Source organism: Leptosomus discolor, chromosome 22 (assembly GCF_034619465.1).
Source record: "Leptosomus discolor isolate bLepDis1 chromosome 22, bLepDis1.hap2, whole genome shotgun sequence".
NCBI classification, from domain to species: domain Eukaryota; kingdom Metazoa; phylum Chordata; class Aves; order Leptosomiformes; family Leptosomidae; genus Leptosomus; species Leptosomus discolor.
In genome coordinates this window covers 4,863,561-4,889,581 of record NC_141412.1, presented here as the reverse complement: position 1 = coordinate 4,889,581, position 26,021 = coordinate 4,863,561, and the positions used below count along the sequence as shown (strand labels likewise).

The following is a 26,021-nucleotide window of genomic DNA, read 5'->3' as shown; positions in this document are numbered from 1 at the left end:
CAAGCTGTGATAAATGCATTTATTGCTAAGCTTGTGGCAACATTATGCTCTTAGTTTTCCAAATGGACAAATTACACATCCTGTGAGTGAAAAGCCAGCCTCCCTTCATACTGCAGCTTTTTAGCACTCCAGCGAGTTTTGTCAACAGCAGCTGCTTATAGCACATACGTGTGCTAATGCAGACGTCGTGTGCCCGTCTTCCAGACACTTTCATGTAAAAACCAAATGAGAGCAGATAAGGAAGGAAGGAAGGATGCGTGCCCACAATATAATTACAGAGGAAAAGGACAGATTTCAGGCAACATGATGACTCTGTACAAAAGTTCAATGAAAGGATCAGTTGTCTGGTTTCAGGGGAGTTCTCCGTGGGTACCATCTCAGAGGAACGGGCCGGCTGCTTTTTTTCCTTGCTGGGGATTCTACTTCCCACTTCCGTGGCAGGGTCAGGCTGGAAGAAGGAAGCAGAATGACCGGTTATTTTACAGCACTTCACCAGTCCTCCCTGCGATTGCTGTTTCAGACCTGCGTTGCACTTACGGTTTCTCCGGTGGTGTCAAACAGATAATATCTCTTGGCTCATCCTCAGCCTCTTTATTCCCTGCAAATAACGCATGTATTTTCTTGTTTTAAAAAATGCCACAGATTTGATGATTTGGGGTTCCCCCCCGCCCCGAGGTCAGAATCACAAAGATAACTTGCCTGGCGCTGAATCCGGTGTGCGCGTCAAGCTGATGTAACTGACCCCAGCGCCGAAAGTCAAGTCATTAATGGTCTCTGAAAGGAAAAACACATATTAGCAGTCAGCTTGTGACACAGCCAGAGGGCAAGGCACGCTGCAGTAGAACACTTTAAGTGTCACAGAGTAAGTATATCCAGTTAATTGCAAGCACGTACACATCTCTCTTTTCCAGCCCGGCAGATCTCAGTGTCTCCCATCCAGCCTCAAAACTATGTGCTGAATCTGATGGGCCATCTGTGCACACCAGCTTCACCCTCCAGACTTACGGCCTTCCTTCCGTGTGGAGGAAATGAACTGAAATACGGAACCTCCGTCACAGGCCTCCTTGTCCCGCCGAGGCGGGAGAGCCATGCCTTCCACTGAAGCTTTGCCGTCTTTGGCAAGGTGTTCGATCCGGATCGGTCGCTTTGCCTTGTCAAGGCAGACTGCGGGGCCCCTGAAGGCTGACAAAGGACCTGAACAGCCGTTCCGTGAGGAACTGCCCGCAGCCAGACAAGAGGAATCACTTGACAAGGAGGCTAGGTAGAACTGAGCTTGCCTGAGTAGGCCAGCATTGTCAGCTGTCTCTTTCCCGTCATTTGTCTCGGAAGAGATGTCACAATATTCAGATTTTACTTTACTCAACACTCTGTTTTACGCTCATGTTTCCCAGAACCTTTCAGAAGGAATTAAGGTAGTGTGTGCTTTATAGGGCAGGAGTTGGAAACTCTGCTAAAGGGACTTCTCTCTACAGACTAACTGGGTTTGCTCTCTGCTTCCCTGTCCTAGAAGGGAATCACTGAAGCTTGTAGAGGAAATCCAACTTGATCTGTCTGCCTTAGTTGGCCTCTGCATCTCTCAAGACTGACCTGCAAGTGTCCTGACTTTGTGCAGTGTGTGCCTTAACAAGTTATCGAGGTTAATGAGACGTTTATGTGAAAAGAAGGAAGGGAGGAAGGAAATGGTAGAGAACTGTCATCAAACACTGCTTCCCCTGCAATCAAAGGCGGTAGCTTCACAACGTGTGTTTTAAGTACCACAGCGAAGCAATCCACACTTGCCCAGACCCTCTTAGCCATTGTCAAAGTAACGAGCAGGAGTTGAGGAGGAGGCCCAAAGTCAGCAGGGGAAAGAGCGACAGCCAGAGCAATCGAGACAGCTGTTCTTAACTTCTCGAGTACAAAACAGTGCACAAAGAACTGCATCTCCAATAGTTTTAGAATGACACGCCAGAGAAATAAAAATGTTTTATATTGTCTATCAGCCTGCAAGACCCAGCGCCACCGTGCAGATGGCTCAACACACACTAACTGAAGGGATGATACTGCTCTGTACAGTTTGTCTCCCTGCTGAAGGACACATGCTGCCTCAAAAAGTAGGAATTCAGCCCTAGTACCACTGCAGATTAACGTTCCTCCTCCTTTGTCACCATATGGTGCTTAAGAGAAACAGCCGTGCAGCTTCCAGACAGAGATATGGCGCTTAAAGCTTTCTGCTCTCTAAAAACATGCCCCCAGTTTTTTTTTTTTCGCACAAAGATCGCCGCTTGTTGTCAGGCAGCAAAGAGAAACACCGAGGCAGACAAATCTAGCCAAACAGCAGAGCACACAGGGAAGGGAAGGGTCAGATTTTCCAGTGGATGCACACGGCTGCCGCTGGTGTGCTCCTGCCTGCTGGCGGCTGGCAGGTGTGTGCGGGCGGCCGCACAGCCGGCTGCCTCGTCGGCCCCACGTCCTTCGCCCTCCTGGGCGTGTGCGGGTCAGGTGTTCGCACGGCTACAGGCGAAGAGGGCAGGCACACACCTGTGCTTCTGGAGTATCGACCCCTCGCCGCAACAGCTCACGACTGCCTACGGAGAGCTGACCTGCCAGACCCTCGCCTATCCTCCCAGCTCCATCGGAGCGCTCTGCCGAGCGCGCGAGGGCGTTTGTCACACTCCGTTCACCCTGCCACGGAGATGCCCTGAAGGAGTTCAGCAGCAAATTGACATCAAGTAAAGGAATCTACTGCTGGAACTCAGCTCCATGTGTGTCTTACTCTAGCTGCCCCTTGCGCTTGGAGAAAGCAACGCTGTGGAACGCTGCGGGGCTGTCAGAAAGCGTTCCAGTAAAACCCGACTTTGGAAGGTCAGGTTGTGTGAGATGGCAGACATCAGCACAGACTCCCACAGTTTGGGATATGAGAGATTTCTGTGTATTTTTACTTTAATTTCCACAGCAGAGTAAAAAACCCCAAATAATTCCCTCTCTGGTGCTCAGTTCAGTTCTTCCTTAGGGTAGAAAACACACACACACACAGATGACTGTGCAGGTTACTAATCCCCCTTGAGCAGATCTCTGTGTTCCCTTGCAATTGTCACAGCTCACCGCCTGCTCTACAAGCAGGTCGTAGCTCACCTGAGATCCTTTGTTTGGACAACAGGAATCCCTTATCTTAGAGCTGAAAAGGACCAGACCTTGGGTATTTCCCTCTGCAGCAGGGTTCTGTAATTCAGTCTGAAAATGCTGAGCTGTGCTTCCCGAGTCAAGGAGAGCAAGTGTCTCAACGCAACAGTATCTTGCATACTTGGGGGGGGGCAACGCATGCTGTTAAGGAGCCACGACAACGTGCCTCCTCAGCACCCCAGAGTTGATGAAGGAAGAAAGGCAGTAGCTCTGTTACTTCAGCAACCCAAAATAAACGCTCTCCTGCGCCAACTCAATACTCTAATACCCTGTGACACGTCAGTGGAGACCGTATTGGGCTGTCCTTTCCTATGTACATCATTCATCCGAGACCTTCAATTTCAGAACGGTTCGTACTTACTACAACGATTTAGAGAAATAAATGATCTGTAGCTATCAACGACTAGTTTTCTCAGCCCTTTAGGGGAGCCATGCATTGCCACCTCTCTCGGAGAACGGGTGCTCGGCCCAGTTGGGAAAGGGTTCCTTTGGGTTACACTTACGATCTGGCGTGCTGATTGCGCGGCCCACCCCAGGAACATTTTCTCTGGTTGACTGTTGATTCAGGCTTTGAAAGGATACTAGAAGTAACAAGGAAGTCATTAAGAACAGAAGTGTGTTCACTCAGAGACCTCAAGGGTCTAACAATCAGGCCGTGCCGACTACATCTAGTCCAACGCCAGACCAGTCTGCAGCAAGCTTCCTACCTTGCTTGCTGCCAGTCGTGCTTGGTGGAAGCGACACGGCCGATGAACTTCCTCCCACGCTCCTGCTGCGTTGCTTGCTTCTGGCTTCCATTGCTTCCCTGGCAGAGTTCAGGATGGCCAGTGTGCTTAAGGATGCTGGCCTACGGGGCAAAAAACCATGGCAACAACAGTGAAGCAATTTCCTTCTGCAAGCCCAGGTGAGATGCATGTAATGAGGAGAGAGACCTGTCCCCTCCCAGTCCCTTATGACCTTAAACACCAAATGTAATGGAGAAGATTAAGCTGGAACACTGGTGAATTTGACACCAAGTAAGGAGTGGATCAGCAAAGCAATGGTCCTGCAGAATATCCTAACTGGTAACATAAACAGTAACGCATACCTGCGACGGAGTAACGGCTGTTTCAGACCATCAGGTGTGGTAAACTCGGGAGGCACAGAGGAAAGACTTGATCCCGGTGGCAAGGACTGTCTCCCACTTCGAGGAGACGGAGCATTATTATTCCAGCCACCAGAAGGTACAGCTGTCTCCAAAGAGGGAGGTTGCTACAGAAAACAGGAGAAAAGATGATACGTCTAACGATAGATACAAGAGTAGAAAATCCTAGATAGAAGATGCTTAGACCTATATGCTGCGTGACTAAGAACTGCCCTTTGTGTGATGGATGTAAAGGGATGCTAGGGAGAAAGAACTTATTGGCAAAATTTGAACAAGAAGCGAATAGGAAGTTTGGATGGGATATATATGTCCTAGTTTAGAGGTCTATATATAGGTGCTCTCCTAAAGTAAGCAGAGAGAGCAAGGTACTTCCAGGGTAGAAGTCATCTCATCTAAAGGTAGGTATCTAAAATAGCTCAGGACAATGGACCCAAGCACATACTTATTTCTTCATGTTGATTTTAAAGAGGATCTGCATGACTAGGCCGGATGTAAGCTTCCACTCTGTATACACCTAAAACCAGACAAAATGAACCCGTTGCTTTTTGACCTGTTAATTATCTTTATCGCTCTGGGAACAGAGCACAATACAACATGTAAGCACAGCTAGTGGCCAATTAGACTTAGTTTTCCCTTTAAATTGAATTCGTCTGACGTTAATTGTTTGCTGCTCCTCTTCGCCTAACGTGTGTTGCTTGCTGTCGTTCTAAGCGTATTAAAGGACTCTGAAACCACAGGTTCTGTCAGCCAAGGTGAAGAGGTGTGAGAACATGACGTAACCACTCTGTTAGAAGTGCTGCAACAAGGTCTGCAGACACCCAGGGTCTGGGCGTGAGGCGTACGCAAACTTTAGCGGAGGCGACAGTACGTGTACAGAGTTAATGGCACCAACCACCTCCGCCCGCACCACCGAGCCCTGCTCCTGGTCCGACTCCTTCTCCCTGGCCAGCTGCTCTTCATACTTCTTCATATCGTACTCCAGCTCGGCTGCCAGCTGCTTGTCCACAGCAAAGAAGTCTTTGATTTCGTTTCGGTAATCTTGCATCATTTCCTGGAGCAAGAAGGAATGTTTAAACTCTTTCAGAAATCTCTCCTGACTACTTATTCATGCCTCCATTCAGATCACAGCTGCTTAAGTGCAAAAGGAAATACCAGTTGGTAGAGCAGAGGTGTTTTTAACAGACTAAGTTTCGATTCCAATTGGTACTTCAGAACACGAAAACGCTTCCAGCATTCGAGCTTTCTGCCCACGTTCCACTGAGGAGGCTCACACGTAACACACTGCGAGATCCTTATCTAAAATCCCTCCACCTCCTACATTATTTAACACAGTGGCAGTGTCACAACATCATATGCCTTCTAAATTTCCTTCTAAGAAGGCTGTTGGTTCCATTACTGGTTGCACATCTAACACATTAACTCAAGAGAGGGGAAAAAAAGCCCAACAAGAAAACACTTCCCCTTACCCGCAAGTAGTTCATAAGGTCCCTAAGAGCTGGGATCCTCTTCTGCTCCATCAAAGACTTCAGTGATGTGATTATCGGGATGATGTTTTCTACAAAGTTCTTCTTTTGAACCTTTGTTGGAACAAGGCACGAACAGTTACACCATGCAATAAAGGAGAAGCCACTCTGTGGTTAGGTGAATAGACTAAATGAGGAGTTCTCACTCCACAGCAAGGGAATTACTGCAATTAAGCCTGCTCGGATGCCGCACGCACGTACACAGGCTTTTAACCTAAGTGGAGGCTTTTAAGATACATCACTAATTCAGTCAGCGCTCACACTGAAGGCAAATTGCCAAAAGGTGCACCAGAAAACCACTGTTACGCTCAAACGTTCTACCAGTAAGAGCTCTGTGGAACAAACTGAGCCCAGCAGAGCTCCCCTGACTTCAGAGGAAATGCATTTCCGATCGCTCCAACGGACACCTCAGGTACGAGCATCCTTCACAAATCCAGCCGTCATGTTTTGTTTTCGCAACACACGGCGCCTCCGCAGGTGCCCTCGGACCAGAGTGAGCCTACAGAGAGCGCCTCAACAACAGCCCACGGGCACAGCATGCCACTGGCATCGCTATGTGACGTGGGTAACTGTCGCACAGGTTTCTCTGCCACAGAAAGGTCAAGCTCCTCCCAGCACGGTGGCCGGCCCTCCTCCCACCGCACATCAAGTGCCATCCACCTGCGAGATGAGCTTTTTCTGCGCCGCCTGCATGACAGCCTGGGCCATCGCCATTTCATCTTCGTCAGGCTGAACCTCTTCGTCGGGTTTTGATCTCATCGTCGATAGCTTGATTTCTTTGCAGCTAAGGACTGCGAATGTATCTGAGAGGAGCTCACTGGCCTCCAAGTCCAACGGAAGGATCTCATCCACAAAGCACGCTGGAACGCACAGGGAAGGAATACGAAGTATTTTACTGGAAACAGCAGCGCCATAAGGACTGGAAGATAACACGGCTGGAGTGATTATACAGACACCAGTCCTTTGTTTGCCAGATTTTTAATGACAGACCCTTACCTAGGATGCTGTGGCTGATCTTTGTTGTGATGCTGAACCTCTGCTCGTCTGTGAAGTGGTCGAGCAGGAACCTATAGATAAGCATCCTTTTTTCTTTGTTATCTTTTCCCTTCAGAGAGAAGAGATTCTTCGCCCTGTGGCAGAACAAGACACTTTACAAGGTCCAAGTCACATTATGCGAACTCACAGAAATAGTAAGCCTTTAAATCAGCAAGGAATATTTGAATGTCACTTTCAAGACCCATAAACCTGTTCGGAAACCACGCACTCCCACAAATTACATGCAGAAGTCCTCCCAGAAGTGTCACAGGGAAGGCAGGACACTCTCAATTTAACACTCTTTTCCCTAGCTGTTTTCCCCCTACTGCATACATAATCTTAAGCGCCACGAGCGCTTTGCTGCAGCCGAAAGCTGCAGGGCCAGACAGCTCATCATTTAGCAACAAGGAGACACGGATGTGCTCAACTGACCGCACGCTCTGGGGGAACCTGTTGTACTTCTCGTGTTTCTCATAGCTATTGAAATGGAAGATGCACTCAATGAAGTGTTGGGAGAACATTACTGGATTCCTCTTCAGCAAGAGATGCACCAAGCAGAACTCTCCAAACCTGGAAAGGAGGAAAAAGAACAACTTATCATCTGGCAGCTTCTAAAAGCCACCCCTGAAACACAGCGTAGGGTCACAAGCTGTAAAGCGGGAGGATGGTTTTCCTCTGCCAAGTGTCCCTCAATACCACATTTAATTCTTGCCCAGCTCCACCTGGCCTTGAACAAGGATATCAGCTTATTGACTTTAAGCCTTTCTTCATTCAGAAAGAGACAGATGTTTTCAGCATCCACAATGCTACTACTTTTTTTTTTTTTGCCATTGAACAGAGACAGAAATAAATTCGAACTTGAATTCAGGCACAACACTTTCATTACATAAATAACTTAAGTTCCACTGTGGCTGAGACACTTACAGGACTTTGCAAAAAGTTAATCACCAAAAGTCCTGCAATATGTGCAAGTCAATCCCAGACCAGAGGAACGTGTTTTTGTCTGGACGCAGTCACTAAACGCAGTCGCAAAGAAAAAGGCTCCCAAAGAAACAGCACCGTGGTCCCTAGCTAAAGCTCTAGGAACACGATGTTGCAATGTCACCATCTACTGGAAAGACATTCTTAGATATAAAAAAACTCACTGAAAAGAAAAGAAAGTGTGAATATGCACTAGCAATCTATGATAGGCTGGAAAGACCAGTCTTCGGAGGGACGGTTGCAGGCAGAAACAAGGAGCAAGCTGTCCAAGCCTCCTCTGCATCCAGCATCCCCACACGATCTAACATCCTTAAAGGAACCTGCCCCACTCTCATTTCTCACCTCACAGAGCAGCTTGAGACTTGGAAACCTACAAAACCTTCACAAACATGGACTTAAAGCCAGTGTGTGCAATTCCTCTCACAGGTCAAAGTACTATAAAGTGTGGTAGAGGGTTTAAGGAGACAAGGCACGCCATGGAACAAAGAGAATATTTAATCCTGTTCCTAGAACAAAGCCAGTACTCAAAGCAGAGCCTAGTAGAAAACCACGAGGAAGATTTCATAAAGGCTTCAAATGCCTTGGACAGAGGTTCGCTGCTCCTTTGGTACCATGGCAGACCCTAAAGCCTCAACAGGGAGTGAAGAGGTTAATGGGAGAATCATCTGCTCTCTCACTGAAATTGTTCTCTGCACGCTGAAGGTGCAAGACTGAGACTGGTGTTTGAGTCCATCTCTGATCTTCAACCCGTTCATTCTTTTACAGAGGTGGACTTTACCTGGCAATCTCTGGATTTGGATCCACCAAGACACTGATGAAACGGAAGAAGAGACAGTCTTTCCATTTCACATATTCCTCCTGTAAGACAATAAATTCTCAACCTGAATCAGGAAAAACCTCGTGTGAACCTTCAGACTGTAGTCAGGACAGTATCTGACGGATCCTAGCAGAATGTACCTCAGGCAAACGAGCAAGCCGTACACTTCAGCTGGAGGGACACAGAGCAAACGCCAAGACAAAAATGTTTTGGAGGATGCTTCAAACAGCATAAATGCCACAGCGACAAGCATCTGGGTTTACCACAGGTATCACCAAAAAAGTAGAACCATGAGAAATCTGTTCTCCCATCCCAAAGCACACATGCTCTTCAGCACTGCTCTCAGAGCCAAATGCACTCCAAATCTGCCTTGGTGGGCTTCTCACGAACTTTGGGAGGGTAACCGTCTTGAGCCTCTCAACATTTACACCTTCAGAAGAATAAGCAGAGACAGCAGGAGAAATAGGTGCTGTGACGCTTGTTATACTCATTCAGATAGGATGGAAATTGAAAGGAATTCAAAGAAACAAAGAGAAGACAAGAAAAGAGGTACCCATAGTGTAAAAACAACCTCATTATTCAACTGTGTTAAGTGTCCTCGATGTGATTTCTGCCTAGCTAGCAAAAAAAAATAAATAAATCAGTAACAAAATACATAGTTTAAAGTCTTCCTGATTCAGTGTAGATTGATCAAGGTATAAGCATACACCCGCTGGACATGCTGCCCGTATTCAGCACCGCAGAGGTACCTGGAGCGGGCGGCCAGGGGCTCAGGACCTCTGTTTACCTGCAGAAGGTTGGTGAGCAGGATCAGCGTCTGCTTACGGATGAAGGGATTTGGGTCCTTCAGGCACAGCGAAATGTTGGGAACGTATCTGTCCACCATGGAGGTGTAGCGGATGCACAGGTCACACATCACGATGACAACGTTATTGCGAACAGCCACATCACGTGACACCTCCAGTTCTCGAGCCAGAGCTGCAATGCATTTCTTTGCCAGATCCTCATGCTGTAAACACAGTTTACCTGTGAAGCAAGAGACGAGGGTGTCAGTGCTGTGAATATATTCTTCTTCCTAACCACCACAGCCCAGCTTACTGCCTCCTTTGAGTCCCATATGAGCCAAGAAAGGAATCAGGAAGTAAACAGGGGCATAAACAAGAAACACATGCTGAAACTTGATGAGCAATCTGCACGATCTCTCAAAGAAGTGATACTTCAAGGCGTTCTTCCAAACTCCTCTTAGACCCATAGTGTGGGTCCCTATGCCAAATTCCCTCCTTCACAGAGAACTATTTCTGTGTACAGGGTATTATTCAAAGCAGCTAAAAAGAACAGCCCCAGCTGTCACAGGCATAGCAGGGAGACACCCACCTCTAAGAGCATCCCTAAACCAACTTAATATAAAACAGCCTGCGTTCCAATGTTACTTCTCCCCAACTGTTTCTAAGCTCAGTACAAAGTATTGGGCTTTCCAAAGCAGTTCAGGAAACACTAATACCATCTACCTGCCAGAGAAGAGACTCGTTCCTAACCACAGAGGTACTACAAAATCAGAACTTTCACTTAGTACGCTCCGTAATACTGGAGATGCAGATTTGACCAGGCTTCTATCACAAAGAAGCATTTTGTTCATGCTGAGAACAAGGAAGTACGTGCAGTCATTCTGCTCTAAGCTGCACCAAAAGCACCAAGTTCTCTTCACCCTCTGTTGAGCATCTTACTCCATGGAAGACGATCCTTCAGCCGGACAGCAACCAATTCCGAGTACAAGGAGAGTGCAATCCTCAACGACATCATTGCTAATTATTAATCACTATTAACGCAGTAGCTATTAATGCATTGAGAAGCAATCACATAGATGGCAGCATTTTTATGGTTGTTACCATGGATATTCGCACTGCTCAAAGCCACGAGCTGAGGCGACGCGAACGTTACGCACTGTGGCCGTTACAAGTGACAGGGCTTTTGAGCAGAACCCTGACCAGAAGGGCTGGGAACTGGATACACCCGGGCACGCTTCGGCCGCAGGATGGCACTTACCTAGAGTCACGAACGCGTGAGCTCTGACCACTGGAGGCATGGCTGATCCTCTGAACTGGGACAGTGGCTGAGAAGCGGCAATTTCCTTATCTTCTAGAGAACTAGCCGCTAGGAAAGAACAGGTCAGGAATGAAAACATGCTTTTTTTTGGCAAACAGTGTTGTCTGAATGCAAAATGAAAGACAGGAAGGAGAGCGCCTCACATGGGTCCTCGTTGACAGAAGCAGCCAGGATGGACTGAACCAAAAGGAAGATGCGTTTCTCCACTTTGGCGGGACAGAGCTGTGCAGCCTCACCCAGGATGAAGAGGTGCCTCACCTACAGACACACAGCAACGCTGCAGTCAGAAGGCCACGGCCCAGCCGCCCAGTAAGCCAGCAGGAGTCAGTACAGTAGGTACTTCTCCAAAACCAACTTAAACTCCCTCAGTCCTTTCAAGAAGGCAGTGGCTAGGGAACAGAAGGTCAAGCTTTGAAACAGAAATGGTGGGGGCGGGGGGGCGCGGCTGTTTAATATGCTAAACCCTCACACATCTACTGCTAATACTGGAATACTCCTCAAAGCAGTCTGTGTGTTTTACAGACTTATTTCCCAGACAGCTCATCTAAGAAATACGAGTGGAAAAGCGCAGAAAAACCGCGTCATTTTACTGAAAATACGTGGGGTATCACATCCTTAAAGCCATTGCTGGGGTGTAGAACTGCTGTACGCTCCCAGGCCCGTAACTACCAGATTTCGTCAGGAGCTCAGCCACAAGGTGGGCACACCAGTACTGTCCTGCGTAACACAGCCGTGGGCATGAACTTCAGGGAACACCCGTCTCAAGTACGCCGTCGTCCTTCGACCAGCCCGTGAAGGGGAACCGAACTTACCAGCAGATCTTCGCGCAGCTGCTCCGCTCCATCCTCCGTGAGGACTACATTCGAAATATAGCTTTCACAGGTGGATACTAAATCTCCACACACCTGGTTGAGCAGCTCCTGTTCCATAATTAAACAAAAATAATTCGGCACTTCATTAATTAAACAAAATGTAGCTGTAATACCTGTTCACACATGAATCCTTAATCTGAAAGTCTTTATATGCTTTTAATAATCTAGGTCCAATTGAAATCCATCAGACAGTGCCTTAGAGCTTTAAAATTCTTCCTGCACATCAAAGGAGGTGTGCAAGTGTCAAAACACCTTGGAGAAGCTGGCTTTTAATGATCCACGGGCCTAAGTTTACTTCATTATAGAAGTCACACAGATTTAAACAAAAAGGATTTAGGTGACTGTTTCATGTACATCCAACGCTTTTGAGGTTGTCTGTGTGAATTTTTAAGTGTTGTTTGGAAAACGCAGTTCCATTCAAATGAAAACATGATGTGAATTCCAAGAGGCTGAAGGCAAACCAAAAAAGGTAACTGTCTACCAGATGAAAATAATGCATCATTTCTCTTCTTCTACCATCTAAAACTGTTAAGAAAAGAAACCAAATACATGTATGTATGGCAGCTAAGCTGTTAGAACTGCTGAAGTGACCAATGTTCAGGAAGACCTGCATTTGGTTGTAACCCAACATACTGTGATGACTATACCTACAAGGGAGGATTTTCTGACTGCCCATGTAACAAGACAGAAACCATCGATCCACCCTGGCATCTGAAGCGCAGAGCGCGCAGCTTTGCAAACTATCTACTGAACTTTATTGGGGTGCCCGTTACAAAATAGCTGTCATCAACGCCGAACGAGAAACGTAACTTACAAAGAGAAATCATCAGCAAGAGAGACCTGCATCAGTTTTAGCTTCTCTGCGACTGTGCTCAGGCTCAGATCTCTATTTTACCAGCCCACCTTCTCACTACAGGAGGAGAACAAAGCTATGGCATAAAACCAACGGGGGCAGAAAAGAGAAATGTGCCAATGATGTGTCATTAACTCCGTTTGGTCCCACGAAAGAGGCCTAGAAAACACGTGTACCTACAGCAGCTCTGATATAGAATCAACCTACAGCTTCAAACAGGACGAAGCCTACGAAATAGCTGAGATCATAAAGGCACAGCAATAGGTCTCCTTGAGGAATTCTGTGAACTTTGACAGAAGGCTAAGTAGTTCGGAGGCTGGGCGGGGAGGAAAGATTTCTTCTTTTCTGAAGAAGATTTCTTACAAGCCCATCCTTAGCTACAGGATGCTCTCCAGGACGACTGCAGTCAAGCAAGTGAGAGAGCTGAGCAGAGCAGACTCAAGTTGCTGGAGTCGGATCCTCTTTGTCTCGAGAGCTCATCAACCTACAGACTGGAGTCAGGAGCTGCCTTCAGGAGACAGCCCTCCTAAGTGTGGAACAAGCTATTTTAAAAGACATATTTTAAGTCACACCTGTGCCTCCTCCAGCACATCTGCGTACGCGTGGCAGAGCTTCTGCAGAGTTTCTACAGCTGGGCTGATCACCTCCAAGGGACACTGAGACTCCCTCAGCCAGCACTTGATATTATCTGAAAATGAGATCACACACGTAAAACGAGCATTTTCTAAGCTTATCTCCTGCTTTTGGAGAAGAACGAACTGTTAAGGTGGGAGGCATGAACCCTCCCTGCCTTCCCTCGGCAGTTTCGCAGGGCCACTCACCGATCAGCCCCTCACAGGTGCTTTTGGGGAGGTGCTTTGCAACGTGACCCATGACACACAGGATGTGTGCCGTAGTATCAACGCTCACGTTGGGCTGCCTGAAAAACAGCAGAGCAGGCAAACGAACGTTAACGCTAAGGAAGACCACCAAATCGCAGCAGCAGAACCATCCCTTCATCTGGGCCATGCATTATTAAGGGAGACCTGTCAAACCAAACGAAAACTCAAAAAGCTTGAGCTAGGAGTTGGTTACTGCAGGCCACTGCTTGCCTCCTAGCTGGAGAACCCACTGCCTGAATCAAGAACCGTGAACGAAGCAGCAATCTGCCTGGGGAAGGCCAGCAAGTGCTCACCAGCTTGGTTCCCCCCCCTTCACCCCCACCTCTTTCCTGCGGAACGGAGGATGGAGTTCAAAACACATATATACCTGCTGACATGGTCCCAGGATTCAATGATCTTGGAATAATTCAGCTTGGGTGAAGAACCCGCCACCTTAGCAAGCAACATCCAAGCCGCTACGGCATGCTCCGTTTCCACATGAGACATGACATCGCTAATGAAAGTGGAGGTGAACTTGTTCTGTTTGGACCACATGTGAAAAGCTTTGTTCAAGTAACGGCTGCAAGGAAGAAAGGAGGAAAAGTAAGTTAAAGGAGGAGAAAACAAATCACTTGGTCTTAGACACTGGCAGTGTAATCCAGCATCCCTGTCCAGGACACACTGGGCAACGCCCCAAAGCTGCCATCGCTTGGCGTCCCCAGAACCCAGAATACATGGGGGCTTTAGATACTTCCAGTCTTTCAGTTCATAATCCTGACGTGCCTCAGACCTGGCATACAAGCATGGATGTAGGGCTCTGTGTCAGTGAGACAGAAGGTCCAACTGGTACCACGGCACATCAAGAAAAGACACTTTCAGCAATCAGTAACAGAGACTTTCTAGTAGTTGTGATTTAATACGCAGAATGGGACAGGACACAGTCATGTTAAGGCACCACAACTTGCTCATTTTTCTGTTTAACCCTAGTTACCCACTGCATGTTGAAAGAGTTCTGAGATGTATCAAGCTGCAAGGTACCCTAAGGTCAGGAAGAAGAAGGTGCCATGAATCTGCAAACTATGTTATAAAATAGCCCGAATTAGAACATTGACAGTTTCACAGATTGGCAAAGCAGCACAACCAGTATCTCATTTGCTATTTCTGAGCTATTATGCCCTGTTGACTAATAAACATACAGCTGTCTTTAATCAATGTTGTGTCCTTGTCATACTGTGTGTCATCGCGTTTCTTCTGCTTCTTCCCACAGCGTTCTGCAAAAGGCAGAATAATTCTATTTGTCATAAGACAAGTACATCAGCATTAATAAGAGGCGATGTTCTCCTTTCTTTATATATCCTCTCTTACTTCTGTCATCAGAACACCTCCATTTGACTTAAATATTCATGCTGCTACCAACACATCAAGAACAGCATGCAAGGCTCCTGCACGGGAACGCTCGAGCTCGGGGAGAGAGCACAGGTAGCGAGAGCAGCAAGTGAACATACTTGACCCAAAGGAACACTGCGCTCCTCTCGCCAGCTGCCCGTGCTCCACAGCTCCTCTGTCCCAGGAACGGGCAGCGTGACACAAGCCCCTCACACCAAGAGAGTTTCCAGCTCTAGCAGGAATACGTGCTTATACTGATTGCTGCAAGCAGGGAACTCAAGTAGCTTAAAAAAATCAAATCATTTTCCTGTCCTTGCACAATAGATGGCACGTGCCTTTTCAGCAGTACGGAAACCACCGGCTGTGGCCACACCGTGACCGAGAGCACTGACAGGATCAACTTATACTCTTACCTTAGTCCCTCAGTCAATGGGCACAACGGGCCATTTCCCTCTGCAAAGGAAAACTTACATATTCTAACGGGATTAGAAGTTAAAAAACTCTGATTTTGTGCCTGAATGCTAACGTAGTAAGAGCAACAAAGTCATCGGACAAAGGGCTATTACGGAAGAGCCATCAGAGCTCACAACGGCAGAAGAAACGCGCTTACTTCAGCTCCTGGCTCTCTGAAGTCAAGAGGGTAAGGAGATCCCACGCTAGGGCCTGCTTCCCATCTTCACTCCTGAATTTGTTATAGTATTTTATATGTTGCAACAAGAGCTGATCAAGGCAATCCAAGGCCTTTTCTTGGACAGAACTTTCAGCGTCCATCACAGCAGGCACCACACCATTTAACCAGGCCTTCTGCACCAGAACATTGTTGTGCTGAGACTGAGAGAAACACACATTGTGTTACAAACATTTTGAGATCATTAGAGGATCCTATAAGCACAGGTAAGATCAGCCCAGGCCTAGAAACCTCCAGATTCAGCTACTAACTCTGAAAACAGATTTTAATAAATCCCACCATACTGCTCGACTAGCACTGCGATGTGGTGGCATATGGGACAAGGGAACTGGCGTCTCCTTGACATCACAAGGTATTTGATCATATCTATGATCAAGCTACCTGCTGCTTCTGCTAAAGTACTGTAATACTTTGTTTTGAAACCCTATAAATAATCATAACAGTATCGCAATAAAGCTGTACTGCAGATGATTTAACACTAAAAAAAAAAAAGTTTTGCTTAATATAAACCCTATGCTCCAAGCCCAAGTTACTAACCCTTGGTGAATAAATAGAAAAGAAAAATATCGCAGTGCTATCATCTACACATTACACCTTAGTAAAGTGATTCAGATCTTTTTTTGAACTTGAGAAGGCCAGCAACATAAACATTTTCTCCATGACACATAGATCAACAGCCAGGAAGATACATGTTTCCAACAGTTGGAAGCATTCTACATAAATCACAAGTATGTACAAGAATGAGTCATGACTTCCAAGTCAAAAGGTAATAAAAAAAAAAAAAATTTAAACACAGTCATAAAGTGAAATTCAGCGAATGAACGACTGACATGTACCAGATTTGCCTGTTTCCTCCTTCTTTTAACCCACAGTTTGCTCATCTCAGGGCTGCATAAGAATTCATGACATTTTTTGCTCACCACCAGGAGCTCCGTTACAGACTGCAAGGCCTGCTTCCGCACAGAAACAGCCGGGTCCCGGCACCGGTCTTGAAGAGCGGACAAGTCTTCTGCAGTGCAAGGGACCACCTTGTGCTTCAGGATGTTCACAAACACCTGGGAGTCAAACGCCAGCAGAACTTTGTGGGTAACACAGGCCACGCGCACTGAGGAGCGAATCAAAAACACAATCTACCCCCTACCAAGTTCAACTCGAGATTAATTTATCTCACCCAGAGCGAAACATCACATCAGCAATTGATGAGCACTGGGCACAACCAGGAGATGCAGAATGAAGCACAAAGCATCTTTTCAGTCATTCTGATTTTATAACAGCATTTGGATAGAGCGAATGTCACAATTTCCCCTTGAAAATATACGTGTCTCATAATTATACAAACCATATCTTTTACCTGGTAGTAAGGAAGAGGGGATTTCTTTTTTTTTCCTTAATCAAAAAGCATTAAAGCAAAGCAATTGTAAAGCTTTAATTGGGAAGCTCAAATCGGCATGTGAACTGAGGGGGAAGAGCTGGGCTGAAGAGGACTAACAGCAGAAAGCAGTCAACAGCAGACATGTATTTTTTAGAAGGATGGAATGTTCATTGAAGCATATCTCTTTAAAAGCTAATGACTTCATTAAAAAAATTAAGCAACAGGCAAAGCACCGCAGACCTCGAGAAGAGGCTGGATATAACCTAATCTCTTTGTTAACAAGGTCAAAACAAACTAAGCAGCTAATATGCTTCAGTTTATAAGGAAGTCGCTTAATTGAAATGCCTATTGACATTTGAGAAGAGCCTCTCTTGCTAAATGACGGAATAAGAGAATGCCAGCCAGAGTACTAGAAAAATTTTCCATCATCATGCTTGCATTATTTACCCTGCAGGCACTCCGCAGGAACAGCGGGAAGCTACAGGTGGGCAAAGTTACATCCAGCTCGCTACAGTACTACGGCCTAATTCGTTATTTCCACGGCATTCTGGGTAGTCACCGGGAACAGGGAAGCACGCAAAAGCCACCGTACCTGGAGAGCAGATTTCCTCACGTTGGTTTTCTCATCCCCGGCTCTCAGTCTCAGCATGGCCATGATTTCTTTTCCTGTCCAAACCCGCGATAACGAGAGATCACCCACAGCCCCGCGCAGCAGCGCTGGCACGCGGAACGCAGCAAGGAGGAGTACAGCTCTGAACCCAACTGAACAACCATTTGTTGCCCGAGACACGCAGAGGGCAAGAGGGGAGGACTGAACAAAGCACAACACACACACCCACCCAAAATAATGCAGAATAAGCCAGACAGGGAGGAAAAAGCAAAAAAAAGTCCAGGTTCTTTCAATTGAAAACATATCTTAGGACATATCACAGCAGAAAGCGAGGCACTAAACCATTTGAGACGTGCAGCAAGAAGAAAAGAAATCATCAGTAATTTCTGCCCTGTTTCTTTGTCTACATCAAGACGTCAGGCTACCTTCTCAGCTCGAGAGCTCCTCAGACGAATCGTGCACAGTTCTAACCACCGCCTGCAGCACAGGTAACCCTGCCACCCGCGGGAACAGCACGCCGAGGGTGGACCACAGACAAAGGGAACCCACGCAGACCCAAGACAGGTTAACAGACCTGCGTGCCGAGAGCTCAGAACGCCTACAGCCTCCGCACAGCATAAAGCATTAATTCATGAACCGCTGTGTTTTACAGAGGGGAAACGACTCCGTTTATCAATTGACTGAATTCCTTGAGGCTGCAGAATGGCAGCTGCAAAGAAGAACCCAAGAGTCTACAAGGAAATCAGAACACATCTCCCCTTCCTGAACGTCAAGTTAGGCCTCAATTTTTACTTTCCATAGCCATTCATACTCATTTCTGCACGTTCTCGGGAAAAATAGCCATCATAGTTTATTAAGTGACACCCGACTGAATACACAGAGCCACAAACAATTATTTCTCACCTTTTGAATCATTCAAATGCACTACTGACAAGCTGACAATACCGACCTCAAGCATTTCACCATGGCTTTTGAGGTTTCTATTTTGTTTGCTAGATTTATTACAGCACTAAGTAAGATTTCCCAAACATATGCCAAATTCGGAGACCTGTTACTTTGAGAGGTTCGTGTGGAGATCCACTCTGTTGCCATTAAGAAATAGGATTAGTCACAGGGAACTAATCAAAAGCAGTCTGAACACAAGTTTTTACCCAAGGAAGCAAAGGGATTTTGATCTGCGCTTTCTTAATGAGCAGCTAACTGCAATCACGTCTTCCTCCCGAGAGCAGCTTGACAGAAAAAGCACGGATTTCGCCATTAAAATAGTCCAGCTCTTGTGAAAGTGACCGAATTTGCTAAAATAATCACAACTTTGCCAACTGACATTGATTTTACTCACAGTGACATAGAAAAGGAGAAAAAATAAAGCCACCAACCAAACCAAAACCAAGGCTGAGAACTGTCAAGGGAATCTATTTGCATGTTTGCCTGCTGCCGGGCAGTGGTCATTCCGCAGCGCACACCTCACCCTGCAGATTATCCCCACCCTGCTTATCTGCGCCCTTGTGCATCAGCCCCTTCCGCCTGTCCTCGGCTAAGATTTATTTCGCTTCTAAAACACGAGCTGTTTGGTCTTTGTGGAAGCGCAAAATTAGCACAGGCTTAAGCCAAACGCAAGCGCGTGCCAGACAGCTTTGCTAATGCACCTTGACTGACTCGGAGAGCCCTGTATTGCAGCTATCCTCCTGAGCTCCAGACGGCCCTTTTTTCATCCAACCCTTCTCTTAATTTGCTTTGCCAAGTGCCAAGTGTATGCTCAGCTGGGTATCAGACACAAAGCCAGGCATCCTCTGCCACAAGGAGTCTGCAGCTAAGCAGGGAATACACAATACCACAAGTGGCCCGGAGGACTTTTCTATCTGAGAGCGCGGATTAATGACATTTATCAGCGAAATGTTTTAAAAGAAAGCTTTCAGTGGAGGAGACTGGAGCCTGGCTCAAGGAGATAGGGAGAGAGATCCCATGTGAAGAGCAGCGTGAGACGTGTAACAAAGACACAAACGCAGGACGCGAAGCAAGCAGCGAACTGAACTGTCAGCAGTTCACGAGAGGTGAACAGCAAGAACGGAGAGCAAAGATACCGGCAGAGGCCTAGAGGTCGGGGAGAAAAGCTTTTACGTGGAAGAGGAAAAGAGAGGAGGAGATCCAAAGGAGGAAGATCGCGGCCGCAAAGGCCAGATGACACGCTGACGGCAAGCTATCAACAAACTGGAACTCGCCGCCTGCCGTTCTGCATCAGTCCATTCACCCTTGCACTTGGCTTGCAACTCCAGCCGATACCTGCTGCTGCAGAGAAGCGAACTCTTCCCCGCATCACAGCGCTAGTCAAAAGGGGCTGTGTTTTACGGAGCAAAAATGGATTACTTCTTTGTGCGCTGGAGCAAGAGATTTAATTACCCTTAAATTTATGGAGTTACAAGTATTATATCCCACATCAATTACCGACCTTTTTGGAAACAATAAATTACCTGCTTTTCAGTAAGCGTTGCCACCACATTAGCCCAAATGGACATGAGTATTTCAAGATTAAATATATTTTTCAGACTTGAGTGGAAATAGTGTTTCTTTATGGCTGGCACTTACACCCCCTTCATCACCCCTAAGTGTTTTTCAACAGCTCTACAGAAAGCTCTCTTCGCTTTCTTTGAAAAGCGGACAATGAATACACTTCAGAAAGTCTAATTTCAATTAAGTTTTGAAAAGTTATCTGAAAAGGCTAGTATAATTTTGACGTACCATCAAGCGCAGTAGTATCACTGCTGTCTGTCAACTCAATGGTTTTGAAGGTCGGTAAGGTCTTCAGTGGATGGCTGGACAGAGCTGAAAGAAAAGTTAAACTTTTAAGAATGAAAAAGTCACGTGTTCACCCAGCAAGATGGTTCGCTCTTAAACGGTGCCTCGTGCATGCCCTGGGATTTACAGATGCACTTATTTTTAGAAAATGGCTTGCCAAGAAAAGCCCGAGGCTTACTATAACAGAATGACTCTATACCTTCCGCACTGTCTATCGAACTCGCAGTCTTTGTGTTTGCTTCCAAGACTGTATGGTCACAGGCTGCCAAAAAGAAATAAAAAAAGAAATTAAACGAAGTATTTTAATTCCGGATATTCTGTCATTCCCAGGTTTTTCAGGCAAGCAATCTAACCGTAGGATGCTATGTGCATACTTCTGAGTTGTGCCATCTGGCCTTTACCACACCTGAGGGAGTTCAGAGTGCCAATCACGAACAAAACAACAGCAGAAGCAAAAGGCAACTCAAGATTTAACCAACTGTTAGGCAAGAACCAATTTTTTTTTTTCCAAATGAGCAATTTCAGTCGTCTGTAAATATCCTTCAAAGGTATCTCATGCAGCAATCTATTTAACACTGACGTACGTGAATAAATCCCTTCCAAACAGAAGGGTTCATGAGTAACAAGACTCATCCATTACTTCTCATTATGACACCACACGCAAGGACACTACGTGCAGATTTTTAAGCTCCTAACAACTAGTTCTCTGAGCTCCCAGCAATTACTCCCCAGAAAGTTCAAGAAATATTTTCACTAATTTGTCCACAACACTTACAGCTTTGCACCAAGTCCTGTATGCTCTCCAAGGTAGCAGCAGCTTTCATTTCGAGACAGTGGGCAAAGCTGCTTAAAGCTTTGCTACGGACCACGGGTGCTTTGTCCGAACACCGGCCAAACACCATGACCTGTACTAAAAACTTATGCTTTAGGAAATTCTGACGATCCAGGGACAAGGAGCTGTCCGAGCTCCTCTCCGGCACATCCAACAAAGCCAAGGCGACGTCAAGAGCAAACACTCTGTAGGCAATCTGGAATGAAAAGCGCACAAGGGGTCCGTTAACGTAAGCGAAGACACAGGCGCTGCCCGCTCCACTCCCCCGTTTGCAGCACCAGCAATAACAACAATGCTCTGCAGGACTGATAGGGACCCCTTTGTCTTCAAACTACTGCTGCATCTGAACCCTGGAACATCAAGGAGATCTCCTTACCTTCGTGTTGCGTGAGTATTTATAAAGCCAAGCGATGAAGTCGGCAAACTCTACGCAAGGGAGTTGATTCAGCAAAGTCACCAAGGCCTGCGCAGCGTGCGTGCGATAGTCAGCCTTATCTGGGACCTGAAACACAAGGGCAATTGCACGGTGTGGTATTTCGGTGCTCTGCTCTGGAAGCCAGAATGGCACTTCAGGGCTTATTTTTTAATTTCATGAGGGGATACGGTCACATTCAGCAAGGACTGGGAGAACAATCACAGCTTCCTCGGTCGCTGCTTCAGCGCCCACCCACAGTCACACAGCAAATTCCCCACGGCAGAGGTGGAACTTAGATTAAACCCAGAGGCAGTATTTGTAACATGGCACTCTTCAGATAGTTAGCAGAGCAAAGAGCTCTCATAATCGTCTTTGTCCTCTGCCAAAACATCGGCAAAAGCAACTGCAAATTTTGGAAAGGTCACAAGTCGGGTACAACCAGTTGTGAACGAGGGGGGAAGCGCTCACCCTCAGTATTCTCCTGGAGTGTGACACGACGTGTCTGAACACTCTGCTAAAGATCAAAACAAAACGCAATCAGGCTGTCAAGAAATTCGCAGATGACGAAAATCTTTCCGTTCCTTCGGGAACACTGTGAAAACGGACATCCTAACTACTACAGACACCGCCATGTGTCCACACGTAACTCCTTCAGCTCAAGACGCAACAACGCTCAGCGTACCTTGGTACAGATATGTTGCAGCAATATTCGAAGAATGGGAAAAACAGCTTCTTTCAGCTCATCTACCAGAGAACTGCACGGAAGAGGAACAAGCAGACAGTAATAAGGCTGGGTTTATGACAGAGCAAAAATCAAGCCAAGGACATTCCCCTCAGGACGCGTTCCCAAAGTCAGGAAGAGCGTGTGTCCTGGCACCACGAGCGCTAGTGCAACAGGACGCGGTCAGAGAGCAGACCTGCTTACTCTCTACATTAACCTGGTTTTGCAGGCAGAAAATATTGCTTCCAGTACCTTTCTACAGGTAGAAGGACAGTAAGAAAAGCTTCTCTATGCTCAGGCTACTCACTATATGCTGTCTGGGGATCTCTGCGCAGACTGCGCGTCCCAGCAACACGGATCCCCGCACGGGGGAATAATAAACATAGGCCGAACAGAACTTTAAGCGGGAGAAAGCAAAGAACTAAGGAAACAGGAGCTTCATATTCATCTTTTATCTTTTTTACAGTACTTTGTAGTAAACTACAAAACCTGAAAAACTGACACAAAAGCGAAACAGAGAAGGCAGGTCTCTTCCACTCACTGCCACTTCCCTGTCAAACAGCACCTTCTTCCCCCCCTGCCAGCAAGTTCAGTGAATTCCCATTACAGACATTTTAATTAAACCTCATTTGCACAAACAACTTCAAAGTCAGCGCGAGTTTGTCTCATCCCTTTATCAACGCCACAGCCAAGGCAGGCACGCCAGAAGGGAGAGCAGACATACCCACCAAGGGCAGTGCCAGAGCTCTGTACTTCACCTGATGAATTTTATAGCCTGATTCCTGGCACCGATCACAGCCGACGTGATGGCAAGGACTGCGGGTCTGGAACCCACACCACTTTCCAGCATAAGAATGACATTGAGGATCCGCTGGAAGACACAGCGAAGAATCTGGAAAGGAAAGGTTATTTTCAGGTTCGTTTCAGCAGCAACTGGAGCCCAAGGACAAACATTCTGACCAAGTTTATAAAATAATTCCGAACCAAACAAACTTAGATCCAAACAATAGCACTTGTCAAAACAGGACTCCCAGCAGGGTAACTCAAAGAGGACCCAGTCGTTAATACACACAACATCCTTCCTAGCCGTGATGTTCTCATACAAGTCCTAAGAAGGGCCTTCTGGAAACATCAGCAGATCCCCTCCCTCCAAAGCCGTGGACTTCAATTTGCCAAAACCATTTAGAACTTGAGAAAAATCCTTGGTGTTTGCACAGAAGATATCTGAAACTAAATACATGTTTTTACCCCAACGTGCACCTGAACTTTTGGAGCTTCCTCCCTGCCACGCTTTTGGGATCGCAGCAGGCCTCACGATCCTGACATTCACGGAGCAGGCACAGGAGAGGCAGGGAAAGCGAGGCAGGGGTGCGGAGGGGAGCTACCACATCCTCCGGATACCACAAACCTCAACAGTTCTGAAAAGCTTGTGCTGGCTGAGAAGCCAAGGAGGTGGAAACCCAGCTCTGAGGCTGCTGAAGCCGGGCAGAGGCTCAGGTTTACGCCAGGTTAGCGCGCGCTTCGCTCCAGGCTGTGGCGGCCAGGCGGCGGGCTGACAGCCTGCCTTGCTCACTCAAAACTAGCTCGGATGTGTTCGCAGAGTCGCCAACCCCCAGCGCGGTCACACCTCAGTCCTAAAACCCCACCCACAGGGGCAGCACCCAGATAAGCGGGAGGCGACACGGGGCGCTGGACAGTTCAACAGAATCAGAAATGCAAAGCCGCAGACACGTTTGGGGTAGGACGGGCTGTTCCGTGATGACAGGCTGCTCTCGGAGGGGGAGCCAAGCCTGCTCGCCGCCACCCGCACACACCGCTGCCCCACGGCGCGCCGCTGCCGCACGACCCAGCGCCACAGCACGGCACCAAGCGGTGCTGGAGCTCCACCTAGCCGGAAACAAGGGAATTCCGGGCAAACGCAGCAACCTGGAATTCTCTTTTTTTTAAGGTACAGAGAAGGAATGCCGCTGTGGTAGCTATCCTCTGCTTTCGATTCATTTGCCACTAGAGCCACTGGAGCAGAGAATTCAGCACCCAGATGCACCATCATACAAGTCAAAGTGCACAAGGTCTGGGGTGGGGAAACCCGTCTCGCCTCTGACCCGGCAAACACACGCACAAAACGTGAGACTAATGCGGAGAGTGAAAACCGTGCGAGCAAAAATGACAGGGAGAGAAGGAAAGAAACAACTTCTCCTTTCCACACTGCAGTCAGGATTTTGAAAGATTGTGTCCAACTTTTACCTTATCCCGTGCACCATGGAGAGGGGAACACAGTAACCGAAGTCCATGATAGGCCAGCTCAGGAACGCACTTGGCTTCGTTGACATTCCTAAGCAAAACAAAGCAGAGGAGATGTCTTCATCTCTCATCAGAGAAACATTGACTACAATCATTACAGCTAAATGTGCTCATTGACTGGAAAACATTCAATATTCACTAAGTGTTGTTTACGGTTAGCTAGGTGGAACACGTTCTAATTATCTTTAGCAAAAGAAATCACTGCTTTCATTTTCATATAAACAGGGTAACAACACCACGAGCACCGAGCACTCCGCTTGTTCAAAGCACCGTAGAGGCATTAAAAAAATTATTTGCTCACATGGCTGCTGAGAACTGGAGCTTGCGTACCGCCGGCTCAAAGGTTGTCATTTCAACAAAGATCTGCAGGGAAAGAAAGCCAAGCTTCGCTCATCCACGCGAGGGCGAGACACGCAGGTCGGACCACAGAGAACCCGCGCCTCACGTCTGCGCCACGGTGCCTCCCTTGAAGCGGGACACAAGCAGACCAAAGCCCAGAGGCTCCGCACTATAGGTCTTACCCACGCCAAGATCGACACTGAGGCCCATCTAACCAGGGGACCAGGCTATGACAGGCAGGGCTGCCACCACTCCCGTGGCTGCGGGGCGTTCTGCACCCACCAAAAGCTCGTGTCAGGGGACACAGGGTTCCTGGAGTTGAGCCGTATTACCTGCAGGCAGTTCTGCACACACTGAGGTTTTTCTTTGAGGGAGAACTTCGGTAGAAGTCTTAGGAAGTTTTTCAGAAGAAGGAAGATGGAGTTGCGAACTTGAAGAAGATCATCCGTTGAGAAGTAAACATTTTCACAATCCTCCTCCTCCTCTTCCTCCTCCTCTTCCAGTGTCTCTTCCACCTATATTGGTAGAAAAGAGAAACTGCACCATCCTGTCCCACGGCACTGGCTGATCTCTTCCGCACGTTTCGGTGCTTCACAGAGTTCTCAGGCTAGGTCCTACGGGATTTCACAGCCAAAATTCTACAGCTTTTCTTTCCAACTAGTTAACGCACCTAACAGTGGGCAAGGGAACACAAATGCCATTTGCAAGCTGGTCACACGCTAACTTGAAGGTCTCTTGAAGAAGCTGATGGAAATTACTTTCTCCCTCTGCTACTGAGCTTTCTAGCAACACGCCACAAATAAGCTGTATTTTTTCTATTAGTCAGCCACCAGGAAACTGCGGCTAACGCTGAATCATCAGACCTCTGAAGTTCCTAATAACAGGTAGAGGATCAAGAGCACAACTGAACTGCTGAATCAAAGGTTAAGAATTTAAAAAAGGAGTGAAAAAGAGGAAGAGTCTCACACTGACCCAGAAGTGAGACAGCTTGCCAACAATTTGGTTATTAACAGAGATTGCACAAACATCTTACATTGCCATTCCTGCACGGTTTTCCTTTCTTTCTACTTCTTCTGCCGCTGGTCTGAGAGCTCTGAGTGTGCATCTTCTTTCTTTTCCTCACCAGATCTGGTTCTTGAGGCCAACATTTTGTCAGGGTGTGAAGACATTTATCAAACATCACTTGATGGAACAGCTGGTTGGCTATGCTGCCT

At 47.1% G+C, this 26,021-nt stretch overlaps 1 protein-coding gene across 2 annotated transcripts; it reads right to left on the bottom strand.

Annotated features, from left to right (window-relative positions):
• Nucleotides 1–254: 254 nt before the first annotated feature.
• On the bottom strand, nt 255–26,002 carry NCAPD3 (non-SMC condensin II complex subunit D3). Of its 2 annotated transcripts, XM_086476787.1 has the most exons (33): nt 25,846–26,002; nt 25,373–25,396; nt 25,140–25,303; nt 24,770–24,831; nt 24,412–24,499; nt 22,926–23,059; nt 22,129–22,201; nt 21,408–21,533; nt 20,975–21,227; nt 20,378–20,446; nt 20,143–20,226; nt 17,389–17,462; nt 16,345–16,479; nt 15,347–15,567; nt 13,739–13,930; nt 13,312–13,409; nt 13,063–13,178; nt 11,578–11,685; nt 10,909–11,023; nt 10,706–10,813; nt 9,450–9,688; nt 8,624–8,703; nt 7,297–7,434; nt 6,826–6,959; nt 6,490–6,689; nt 5,773–5,883; nt 5,202–5,357; nt 4,250–4,413; nt 3,870–4,009; nt 3,666–3,743; nt 700–774; nt 538–589; nt 255–448 (listed from the first exon to the last, which is right to left on the bottom strand). In XM_086476787.1, the coding sequence occupies exons 1-33, from the start codon at nt 25,985–25,987 to the stop codon at nt 337–339; spliced, it is 4,065 nt and encodes a 1,354-aa protein (XP_086332913.1). In that variant the 5' UTR covers nt 25,988–26,002; the 3' UTR covers nt 255–336. The 2 variants fall into 2 exon arrangements, with proteins under 2 accessions (XP_086332913.1, XP_086332912.1); XM_086476786.1 differs by lacking the exon at nt 25,373–25,396 and having other exon boundaries at nt 538–598; nt 20,399–20,461; nt 25,140–25,322; nt 25,841–25,987.
• Nucleotides 26,003–26,021: the final 19 nt, after the last annotated feature.

Coding starts and splice junctions, on each gene's coding strand:
- NCAPD3 (XM_086476786.1), bottom strand. CDS start 25,987: ATGTTTGATAAATGTCTTCACACCCTGACAAAATGTTGGCCTCAAGAA. Junction 13,410..13,738: donor TCCTGGGACCATGTCAGCAG/GTATATATGTGT, acceptor GCTGTTTTTCAG/GCAGCCCAACGTGAGCGTTG. Junction 4,414..5,201: donor GCTCGGTGGTGCGGGCGGAG/GTGGTTGGTGCC, acceptor TGTTTTCTGTAG/CAACCTCCCTCTTTGGAGAC.